Genomic DNA, 12809 nt, shown 5'->3' on the forward strand with positions numbered 1-12809 from the left:
AGCCTGTCCTTATTTTCCCTCTCAACATGTAGCCAGACACTTCTCTCTTCCTCTTCCAAATACCCATAGCACTAACTCCCCTCATCACTTTTAACTGTATACTATCTTTTAACCATGTATACATTTTCTTTAGGTTAACAATATGGGACAAAATCCATATTGGTTCTTTACTATATCTTTTAACACAGTGCCCTGCACAGAGGCAATTCATTAATAATCAGTCAACGAAATCATGCCATTGATGTGCAGACACAAAAGCAAAGCTACCATCCAGAATGAAAGCAAGCAAACAAACAAGAACAGGTTAAAAAATCTCCCAAACAAACTGCCACTCACGGTGCACATCTTTAGTCCCACTCCTTGCCTTTTGCTAGCTCCGCCATCTGTATGAGGGGCAGGCTGTTTTAGAGGGTAATTTGGTTGCTCTGACAAGCAGAGGTGATTGGGTGACCTGGGGCAGAGAAAGGACAGCTTAATGGCAACTGTGCTTCTAAGCTGCTTGGCTAAGCTCTACATCTCTTTCACTGGGCATCTCCCAGAAATAGCCATGACAGTCTTTTAAAAAATCTTCTCTTCCCTGTCTGTCTCATATGTCTTTTCAGGTATCATGCTGCTTTGTAACTGAACAATTCAACTTCCCTCGGGCAGTGTTGTGGTCTAGACTCTCGTTGGCTTTACTTTGCCTTTGCCATGGTACCAAGCACAGAACTTGGCACAAGATTGGTACTCAATAAAAAAATGAATGAAATTGTGGGTGGTGGGGGCAGTTCTGGCACAGAAGAGAGTGATTCATCTTTTCTCAATAACTCCAGGCCAACAGAAACCAATCTCTTCCCAAGCAACTGTTCAGAATGGGGGAGGAGAGAAGTAATAAAAAGTTGGCAGAGACTCAAGCATTTGCTTTCTCATGAGTGGCAGAGCACAAAGGATTATAGCATAATGAGGACAAGGACCCCCTGAGGAGTTGGGAGATGGAAGGTCTGTTCTCCTCTCTGCCAACTCTCTTTCTGTGTGACCTTGAGTGCATTGCATTTGGACCTCTGTGTTGGTCTTCTGCAAAATCTAAGTATTGGATGAAATCAGGAGTTTTAAGATGAAGTAAGAATGGGTGCCTGGAAACCCAACTCATGGAGCTCTATCTTACCTGTCCCCTTCCTAGTGGCTGCTAAGGGCAGAAATCAGAGTTCTGTGGACCACAGATTGAAAACCACTGAACTAGGTAATCATCTCAAAAGCTCTCCTATTTTAAAACTTGATGACTTTACAAAACACCGTAGGTTTCCCTGTCATTTAAAGAGGCAAGCTGGAGATCCAGCAAATGAGGAAATATTCTGTAAATAGGTTACAATTTTTTTTAAAACTGCTAGGCAACATTCATTTATCTTTTAGAAATCAGACCAAAAAAGCCCTGCTCCATTGTCTAGGATTTGAAAACATTTTAAAGATACATATTCATTTTCTGCTATAAAACCAACTACTGGAGAGTTTTTGATCATTTGATCCAAAATATCATAATTTCCTTATATTTATATTTCTGTGGTTAAACATTTCTGATATTAATGAATGCAATTTCTGAACTGCTTTTAAATAAATGGGACTAATATTTCCTTGGGCTTTGTTTAGCTTTTCCTGTACTGTCCCAAGTGATTTGGTCATTGTTTGATTTGAGTAAACATCAGTATTTACATTTACATGAAAAAGGCATGCGTAACCCAGGTTTGTGGTCAATTCAGAGATCCAGGGCACCAAACTTTGCATTGATATGGTTGGCAGTTCTGTGCTGGCTGTGGAGGTGTATGGTGGGTTTAAACCAGATCTCACAGGTTGCTGCAGGCATCATGCAGAACAAGGGTACCCGTAGGATATGATGACACCAGGGCAGGTGACCTGAGTTTATGTAGCATAGGAGCTGCTCTGGAAGCGGAGGTACTTAGGTCCATGACCCAGCTTTCTCCTGCCTGCCCTGACTTGGTGCAAATCGCATAACTTCTTTGGGCTTCAGTATTTTCATCTGTAAATATAGATGATAATCCCTGTCTTGCTAACCTCCTGGGGAAGGTAAAACTGGATGGAGATAACAGATGTGAAAGCACTGTAGAAACTTCAAACAGCAGTTAACATTGGGCCAGTCATGTTATAGGGTTGGTTCTCAATAATGATAGCTGACTTGCATTGAGCGCTTGGCATCTTGCTGAGAGCTTTACATGCACCATCTCATGCACTCTCTATAGTTCCTGTCTGACAGGAATACTATACTCATTGGACAGATGGCAAAACTAAGGCCTAGAGAAATTAAGTAAAGAAGCTACTTAGCTAGTAAAGTCAAACTGAAAAATGGAAGTAAAAAATGAGGATGATGATAATACCTGTCCTATTAACTTACAAGTTAATTAAAAGATTGCATATAATTACACTTTTAAAAAGTTTAAAATGTAAATGAAGTGATCGTTATTATTAGTGCTGAACTGGCTTGGTGGAAGAACAGAACAGTAACTGAGTTAGAGTTGATTGTCTGATACTGTGTGGTAGGTCTATAAACTTGGGAAGGGTATGACCATGTATTCTAAAAAGCATCAGAACTCTGCTTTATTTATCTCACCATAAATGCAGGAAAGTGCAAATGGGATTTTACGATGGTATTTTTTGTCCCTTATTCATTAGCTACTTAAAGTAGTATATTTAAAGGAGGTTGAGCCAAAAGAAGGAAGTTGTTACTTTTCTAAGTAATGGACCTACTTTTATAAAACAAACAGAGCTTCGTGACTAGGAAAACATTTCAGTATACTTTAACTGCCAACTGAGAAAACCATTTTCTAGCCCTTACATTGAGTTCTCCTTTTTTGGAGATGGACATGGCATAAACCCCACGCAGATTGAATGGCAGTGTCTCATAGCTGGTTACGTGGGGATTTTAGGAGTTGCTAATTACCTTAATTTTTCATGATCATGATTTTTAAAAAATCTGATAAATGTGATTTGCTTTCATGAAGCAATTTCCTAGGAATTTACGTTTCCTATTGTTAAAACAGCAAATAGAGAGCTACCTCTCTAGAAGACCCATATGCAATTTTAGAGTTCCAAGCCCTTTCATGGAGGAGAAAGCTGATTTCTGGAGAGTTTAGGAGTTTCTCTGAAGGAACATCAACATTATCATAACGGTGATCTTAGTCATAATAGCTGCAGCCACTCACATTTATTGAGTGCTTGTTGTGTGTCAGGCACTCTGCTAAGCTCTTTAAATGTATTACACCCTTTAATCCTCATGACAGCTCTACGAAGTAAGTAGCTATTATCCTTACTTTGGAGGATGAAAAAACTGAGACTTAGTGAGAACAAGTAATTTGCCGAAGGCTACCCAAACCAGTAAGTGACAGAGCCAGGATCCCAAGCCAGGCTATGTTGTTCCAAAGCTCCCCTCCTAAATCACCACGGTATAGTGATAATCACTGTATCACCACTGGACTAGTTGGTCACCAAGTTAGTGTGACTGGGTTTTATAGGTCCACTGTACATACCGTCGCTCACGCTGCAGATTATTTCTCTTGCATTAGGATTTAAGTTGCATTAGGATTCAGTTCTGAGATTTTGTTCACACTTCGGTCCCATGGCCAGGGAGGACTTATGCAATTTGCTGTCAAATTAAATGGAGCCGGACAAAATAAGTCCAGTTGAACTCAAAAGAACTGCCACTTGGGGCATACAAGTTTGGGCATTTGCTTAGGACTGCTGCTCTGAATTCCTTGAGGGAAGGGGGAATCTGGATGTAGTTTCAGCAAAAAACAGATCTGTTTGCTAATGACTGTGACCATGATAGTGTGATGAGTGGGAGCTTTTTTTGCTTCTCCAACCCTTGCCAATTTAAGCCCCCTTCATTACTGCCTTGGAGAGAAAAGCAGAGGTCTGTGCCAAAAACACCCAAAAAAACAAACCAAAAATAACTTGAAAAGGTGGTTCTCTGATCGTCTCACAAACAATGTCTTGCACAATTCCCCCCAGGCAGCCTTAACAGTCTTACCAGTCTCCTAGACTGAGTTATGTAAGGCCAAATGTAGCCTTTTTTCACATTGAAAGACACTCTGAAAACATAAGGTGCTTATTAGCTGAACTAAAACTATGCCTTTTTAGTTGTTGCTGAACCACAGATATACATTTGGAGGCTTTCTGGCCACATGATAGACTTTACCCTTCATCCAAGAAGCAATGATGACACAAACCATTGCACAAATCACCAGGTACTGCGTTAAAAAAAATAATTTCCCCTCGTGTAAAACAGAAGCCATGATTATAGCATGGCAGGCACAAGGAGGATTTTACATTTGATAAGATTCCAAGTGTCTTAGCTACTATAGTGTTGAATCAATGAAGCAGAAAACATGTTAAACACATCCAGATCTCTGATATCCAGAAGGGCCATGCCTCCGGACTTCTGGGTGTGCCCAAGTTGGGACCACCACCAGAACATATACTATACTCTGTATAGGGTGTGTGATGGGACTAGTGATAACATAGCTCTGAGGCACCCGTGAGAAATATTCTCAATTTTAGCTAAAAGTTATTAAATTTTAAACTTCACCCTCTCTTCTGTCTCATTATAAGCGTTGTTTTAGCTTCCTTTTTGAGACCGCTTTTGGCCTGGAAACAAAGTATTTTGTCATGTCGTAAAAATAACTGCATAAATGACATCAGTAGAGAGCAATACAGCTTTCTTGGGATGGAACAGCTGGCCACCAGGTAAGCTCACTTGTTGGTCTCGTAGTGAAAGGAACTCAAATTCCTGTCTCAGGAAATGTCGACTTACTACATGTTATGGATATTCAGGCTTGCTTTAGAATAGTGGAAACCAAGAATGCTAAGTCATTGAATTCCACGTGTCTATTATATACAGAATGATTTTACCTATGTATGAGCTATAGACAAAACTGGAAAGAGATATAGCAAAAGCATTACCTCTTGTGTTTTCCCTTTTGGGGGCTTCTAGGTTTGGACGCAAAGGTGTTGTTTAATGTCACCATGTCACTCTTGATTTTACTATTAGACAGTTAAATCTGTAGTTAGAAAACAGTTCCTTGGGGGTTTGATTCTGCTGTGTCTGATGAGAGGGCAGACCTATTTTATCGAGTCTCTTCATCTCCTTTTCTCAGACTATCACTTCTTATTTTCTCTTGGAATTCAGGAAGGTTGCTTTGATCCTGGATATGCAAATGAGTTCAGTGAATTTCACAGCAATCCTAAAGTATCTTAACCTCAGACTAGCATATCTACATTTCCTAAAGCAGTTTCCTCTTAAACCTCTTCTACTGCTAAGTCTTAATTTTTACAGCTTTCTTTAATTACCTCTGTAATAAAAAAGCAGCTTCCTGACATTTGCTTCTAACTTATTTTTTGTCTCCTTTTCTCTCTCTTTTTTAATAGCCACCTGTCCCAACATTTATACATGTGCTGTATTAGATGTTTTAAAATAACAGACATAGAAAAAGGATAAATTTCACAAACTTCTTTCATGTAGGATAGGCTTTTGCTTTTGAATAATAAGAAATAGGCCAAAAATATTACTCCAACAGAAAAGATAGGTGAAAATCAGAAGCCAGAAAAAAAATGAGTAAATTATTTACTGATTAGAAACATATTTCTTAAAATTGTTAACAAAATGCTTTCACTTCACAACTGTTTTTCATGGCCGTCTCTTCACTGAAGTTTTTTCTCAGTGGGGGAAAAGCTTTAGGCAGTTGTGGGAAGTGAATTCATCATTTCTCCTAGAAATACACACATAAATTTTCATGGAACTGTGTATAAGACCTTCAAAGTTGCTCTATGGCTGAGTCAACCCATTTGAATTGGGATAATTATGCTTTTTATGCACTGGTCTTCCTGGTATAGATATGGATAAAGATGTATAATAAGTAAAATAATTTTAAACTAGGGTTGAATTGCATGAGTTAGAATTATCTTGGCTAAAAATACCTCATACCCTTAATATTTCCAAAATAAAGAGGTCCAAGCAAAATTTTAACACCTCATTTGGTTTTATACCATATCCAATCTTTAATACATAGTTTTCTGGTGTAATATGAAGCAAAATTGAACTTCACCTGAATTATATATTTATAAAATATCTACTCTTCTGTTTCTTTAATGAAAACCTGTTATTCTGAGTTCACTTTTATCAGCTAGGTAATGTGGCGCCTATGAGTAAATTAATAATAGCAATTTCACATCACCTGTAGAATTTACAATTCCTGAATGTGAGTCAGAAGAGTACAAGAAAACACACTTTAGAAAGGTAACAGCAGAAAACAAAAACTAAAATTGCATTGCCTACAATTCAAAGATAGAGTGATTTTCAGCCACATGGCTCATGTAGTAGTTTACCTATTCAAAGTTTTGTTTTATGAATATATAGTTAATAAACTATGATTTTAAAAATACCATTGAGATGTTTCTCAGAAATCCAAGGGTCTTGGAAAGGATTCTCTATCTTGTGGTCTTCATGATGAGTTTTGTAGGATAAGAGTTTTCATATATCCTCTCTCACGTGTTGAGGATGAATAAGCCAAGTTAATAAAATTACCAGGTAGTGTTGCAACTAAAAAAATATTACAACCATGAAAAGATTCTTGACCTGCACTTCTATGACTACTCATCATCTGAGATATTTCATTCATCAGTCTGATTCTTGATCCTGCAAATAATTGAGGGTCAATTATGGTTTCCCCAAAGCAAACATATGTGAAAGTGTCAAGTGTCTCTTTAAGGCTCCTAATTAAAAAGACCTTTAAAAAAGAATCTGACTATTAGAAATAAGTCCTGCTTTCTCTTCAACAAGGGCTGAGTTTATTTAAATGTGGAAGAACTGTTCTAAGGCTGGTTTTGATTCTGGTTAATTGGTGCGGCCCACCATAGGCTAAAATGGGTCAGCTGTGACCCTGAAATATGGTCGGCTCTGATCATCTCACTGATCAGGTGACAGAGTGAAAATTCAAAGAATCCTGAGAACACTGTTCCATCACGTTTGTTAAGGTCAGAAGCAAGTAACCAGAGTGAAACAAAATCAGAAGAGAAAATGACTCTGCAGAGTGCTTTCCCTGCAGCTTTACCAATGGAAAACCTATAGACCCTGAGATGGCATCTTACGTAGCAAGAGTAAGGGGCATGGGTTCTAATAACACATGACTAGGAATGGACACTGGACAGCAGCACTTATTTATTTTTAATTTCATTTTATTTTTAATGAAACTTTTTAAGAAGCTTATTTGAACTTGATCTATGTTTATGGTAAACAAACTGGTAAATGTGACTGACCTGGCTGGACAAGGATCCAAGTTGCACTCCTGAAGCTTGGGCTTGGGTTTGATGTTCTCGGGGTAATAGTGACAGTATTGGTCAGCAACCACTCGGTTACTCCGAAGATCGTAACACTCAGCCGATGTCAGCTGGTAACCTGCAGTATCAAACCATTCAGGCAAATTTCAATGTACACATCAGTGCAATATATACCCTTAGGCTTTTTTGGCCATCTCATATTAATGAAAATTCTTCCCCAATGCTCCAGACATTTCCAGGACCAAAGACAGATAAATGGAAGGCTTGTTAATTTTCGCAGGCCTCAAAAACTGTGTTTTTCTACTCAAATTTTAATAATTAAATTATACCATAGGGCTTGAACTACATAAGAGCATAGCTAGATTATAAGACTGTCGTAAGTACCATTCTTATTAATTTCTGTTTTATAATCTAAAAGTCTAACACAGAATTCTGTATCCAAAAAAGGTCATCAGTGTTTATTTACTAACCACCTCATGCAAGGATGCAAAATTGCCTCCCTCGTACCTGGAGCCTCAGTGAGAATAAACTCCCAAATTAAAAAAATAACCCCCAACACCACTCCTCTTGGTCAGCGGGTGACCATGGGACATGACATAGGATCGGGTACTGCTAGCCGCCTGGAAAATTTTTTTTTCTTCTTTGCCTAAATTCAACCTGAATGGGTTAAGCTGAGTAAATGGATGACTAATACCTCAACAGTAGCCATCATAAATCTCAAGTTTCCCTACACAATTAAAAAAATACCTCCTACTGTTCAATTTTTGTTTCAAAGTCCTTTACCATTTCTCTTTAATTCTCTAGCTAATATTTCTTGATTTCCATGCACAAATTTCCACTCTTTAGAGAATCCTCTTTATTTATTTATTTATTTAAAAATAGTGTTGCTGAGTAATACCTAATTCTACTCATAGTATGTTTTACCTTTCCTACCTACCTCTTTCTTGTCCTGTGGATTTCTGGTGGGATGGTGATGAGGACTTAGATTCTTGGGGTGAAAAATAAATGTATATAGAGTATTTTTTAAAAATTAGGCCTTTTGTATCACTCTAACCCTAATCAACTCCAAAATAGATTCCCCATGGGCAGTGGTTGAATATTGTTATTGCTAAATAAGTGTTAGAAAGTCAGATTTAGAGTCATTAAAAGTCCTGCAAAAGATTTTAGGAAATCAGAAGGAGGCTTCTAAACCAGATTTCCTGACTTGAAGCTGTGTTCTCAGACCACCCACAAAAATTAATTGTTCACTAAAGACCTAAAAAAAGATCTTTTAACAATTTTACTGTAAAGATGAAAAGCATGGAAAGTAATGGCTAAGAACACATGTTCCATTTAATTTTTTGTCTTATAAGAAAATCAAAAAGCAAAATGATATTTTACATAAGTAAACATGCTTTTGTTTTTCAATTACATTATACTTAAAGCAGATAATTTGATGACAAGCTAATTATTTTATAAATTTCCAGAAAATAATTTCTACTCAAGGACAGAATTTATCAGGTAGTAAAATGTGGGCACAAGCAGTAAGTAAACACTAAATGTGAGATTATGATTTTTAAAAATTGTAATTTGTCAGCTAAAAATGTGGCTGGGAAGCTCTTCCAGTGTGTGTGAAATGAAAACTTAAAACACAAATGAAATAAAGGACCAAAATGGTCAGATAATTGTGTTTTCTAAAGTTTCACAGGGTATTTGGAGTAGCAATTCTTTACACTTAGCGAAATGCTCAGCTAGTTGAATGTGGAACCAGAAACATATAAAGGAATTTAAAGATCATTTCTTCAGCAATTTTCAAACTGTGGTCCATGAAACGTGCGGAAGGCTGGTTTCTACATCTTTCAGGTCTTCACTCTGAACAGTGTTCCTTTATCTGGCTCCCTAGTAAGATTTCCTTGGAAGAAAGCGTTTGATAGCTCAGCACATTTGAGAACTACTGATGGTTCTAATTCTTCACTTAGATGTGAGGAAAATAAAGCCCAAAGAGGTTGGTTTGTATATGAATCTAACATTAATTGCCTTATTATATAGCAAGCCATTATCAACGTTACTGAAATTATATGCCAACAGCAGCTCTATGTGAAACTGAAGCAGCAGGCCTATTATTGAATTGCTACTTCTCACAGAACATGTTTTTACTTAAAAAGAAAAGACAAAAAAATACTTCCTTAGATTTCTTTTTTTGAAACTGCTTCCTGTGTTAGTCATTAATAGGTGTATCAAAACAACATATTCCCATAAATATCAAAGTAATTGGCACTTTATTTTTAAGCAAAGTAATTTTCCATTCAGCACAGATAGAGCAACTGGAAACACTATTTTACTGAAATGCTTAAAATGTTGAATTAATCGTTATGTAACAACCAAGTGAAAGCACTTATTTTTGACTAAGTGCTTTTAAGGTAAAATTGAACAATGCTCTATAGAACCTCCTTTTCAATGGTTTGTTCACATTATGCAGACACAGGTAATACAGCTGAAGATGAATTATGTCATATATTCTTATTGTTTTATGAAAAAAATGGATAATCATTTGACTCCATTTTGAGGTAATATCCTTCTTTTCTCTTATCAAAATAATATAGTGATACCTATGTGGTTTCTCTTATCAAAATAATATAGTGATACCTATGTGGATTAGCTAAAGTGAGCCAATTAACAGGCTTCCATGAAGCTGGAGCCACAATTTATTTCATGTGCTCATTTTTAAAGGAATATACATAAAATTTACACCCATTAAATTACCAAAACCTTAAAAAAAGTGATAGTCCACAAATACTGGCTCAGTTAGCAACAAAACTAAAATATTCATAGACTGCTTATTACCCTTCTGGAATGAATTTTGGTAATATATGCCAATAGCCACAAAATTTCTGAAACTCACTCTTGCGAATTTAGTCCAAGGAAATAATTTGAAAGGAGAAAAATACTTAGGTATTAAGTTATTCATTACATTATAATAGAGGAGTTTAAATGAACTGAATGATCTTCTAGAGGGATATGGTTAAATAAATTCTTATAAAATAATTCATGGAAATTATTCTGTAGCCATTGTAGTAATTATTAATGGTGCGGGGGACCTTTTCCAGTAACACAAAATGCTGTTCATGTTACAGACATGATGGAGCAGAGATGGGAATTCATTTGGTGACTTTTCAGGAGAGATGTGTTTTAATGTATAAATAAGTCAAGTGGCATTCTTTTTACTGTATGGATGACAAGGTAGAGCTGACAAATAACTGAGCCTAAGTGTATGGTGCAGTGATTTTTTTTTCTGGTAATAAACTGTTTTCTTTAATTAATCTCTGATTCTTCTTGGATACATCATGCTATGTAGAAGGCCTGATAAACACTCTTCACTCGATTTCTTAATAGATAAGTTCATTCAACCAGAGTAGTTTGTTCTCAAATGAATAGAATCACCTCTAGACCAAGCTGTTGCCTGGGTATGACACAGCTTGTCCTGGACTTCCATGAATCCAGGAAAGGAGGAAAGACCATTTCCTCTGATGGGGCTCTACAGACAGAAAACGTTCATGGGGCATCTACACTGAGGTATCTGCCTTACAGGAAGGCTTCAGGATTTGGCCTCACTAAGAAAGAATCTGATGCACCCAGCACTTCCATATGCTGAAGTGACTATTTTTATCACAGCTGAGTCTTCCCTCAGAGACGCCAAGAGCTCCTAGACTAAGTGAGCACCATTACCTCCTCCACAGGTTGCTGAGCAAGGGAAGAAATCCGTCTCCCTCCATCGGTGGATGATAGGCTGATAGAAGATGAACTGGACTGTACTGTCTGCGGGCCCCGAGTTGCGGATCTGCAGGAGACAATGGCAAAGCAGAGGAACTAATGTGACAGAGGGGTGCCCTCTGGGCTCCTTGCAGCTTGGACAAGGACGTGTGGTAGTAATGATGGCCTCAGGCTGTGTCCAGAACAGCACTGGGAGAGAAGGGGCAATGGCAATATCACCCATCTTACCATCTAACCAGCAAATGGTCCTGGCATAAACCATCACTATCATCACCTTCTCAGTTCTGTTGCCACAGAACAAGGAATGGCAACGTCTCAACTTGTGATGTTAGCAGGACTGTATACCAAGCCACTTATTCCATTCCCTTACCCTCTTTTATTTCCAACCTCTCTGGTATGACAGGTAAAATTATATGGATTTTTCAATGTGGGTTCAGAAATAGACAGCTTGTTCTAAGAAAATTATAAATGCAATATGCTGCAAAAAAATTAAAGGTACTGTCATTGGTTAAGAGAAATAAAGAATTAAAGAATTAAATAGCCCTTCCCACTCAGAGACATACTTGGAGATTCCTGGCAATTCAGTGATTCATATATCTTAATGTGCAAAGTTACCAATGGGAAGCTCGCTAAAATGCAAATTCGTGGGTTCCAGCCCAGAGATCCAGGCAATTCAAATGTAGACAGTCCAAAAATCAAATGTTGAAAAACACCAAGTTACATTATAAAAGCATTTACTTCAAATAAAACATGTGTTTATGGAAATTATAGCTCCTTTGTTTTTTAAAAGGGAGGAATGTGAGGCAATAATTCTTTAATAGTTTAAAAGTACAAGATTGAGGAAACAAACTCAACCTGAAAGAGAAGGAAAAGTATCCAACAGGAAAAATGCCTTGCTTTTACAAAGACAGAATGACGTCATACAACATTTAGACAGTTGGGCAAGGGCAAGGCTCGGGCTATTTATTACACTAAAGGAAGTTCCATGGACAATTCCAACTCCATCACAGCAAGTACAGAAGCAACAGTCAGCAGAGTCATGTGGCCTAAGTCTTTGTTAATGTTTTCAAGCCTTAGCACTGTTCCAACTGTCCTTTATCTAGAAGAAATTGATGGATTTGGGCTTCAGATTTTTTTTTAAAAGATAGCCTTTTTTTTTTTTTTTTGCTACTGAGTTTAAAAACTGGATTAAATACCTAGGGTGCAGAGGGAAATAGGAAAACCGAAGAAACAAGGAACAGGTGCTAAACCCTAGCTCAGTTTTTGGCATTTGGATAAGAATATGAAATGTTCCTCAGAAAATCTGGAAGTGCTGCAAAGGAGAAAGAAGAGAAAAAAGCTACAGAATATCTCATATTATGCTAGGATTCTGACCCACGGAGCATCCAGGTCTTTCCTAATTAGAATAAACAGTGATACAATTCCCTACTTTAAAGCAACAACAGCTGAAGCAATACAGTGTCTTTCACAAAAGGGGAGCATGGCCTACAGATTAATATTTCTCAGTCCTATGTGTCAGATACAGGATATCTAATTGCTTGCTTAGGGAGGTAGTATTAATCATATTCTTTGGAAAGCTGTTTTTTTTTTTTTTTAAGCTCACAAAAGCCGATAGCTCTTTTGGGATGTGTGATTATCATGCTGGAAAGCTATTAGAAGAGGACTCTCATTTGAACACAAGCTCCATAAAAAATAAAAAGACCAGAAAATTTGTTTAGATCTGGAGAGAGAGATTATTT

At 37.3% G+C, this 12809-nt stretch overlaps 1 protein-coding gene across 3 annotated transcripts in view; it reads right to left on the reverse strand.

The window, feature by feature from the left end:
* The window catches only part of ADAMTSL1 (ADAMTS like 1), a 473180-nt gene that overhangs the window by 271466 nt on the left and 188905 nt on the right, over positions 1 to 12809 (reverse strand). For all 3 annotated transcript variants that reach the window (XM_082612434.1, XM_082612433.1, XM_082612435.1), the window contains exons 8-9: positions 11026 to 11137; positions 7300 to 7438 (exon numbers count right to left, since the gene is read on the reverse strand). In XM_082612434.1, the coding sequence (XP_082468560.1) occupies positions 7300 to 7438; positions 11026 to 11137 (251 nt within the window). The remainder of the gene's footprint in view (positions 1 to 7299; positions 7439 to 11025; positions 11138 to 12809) is intronic.

The sequence above is a fragment of the Mesoplodon mirus genome (assembly GCF_964341445.2).
Source record: "Mesoplodon mirus genome assembly, chromosome: 1".
Taxonomy (NCBI): Eukaryota; Metazoa; Chordata; class Mammalia; order Artiodactyla; family Ziphiidae; genus Mesoplodon; species Mesoplodon mirus.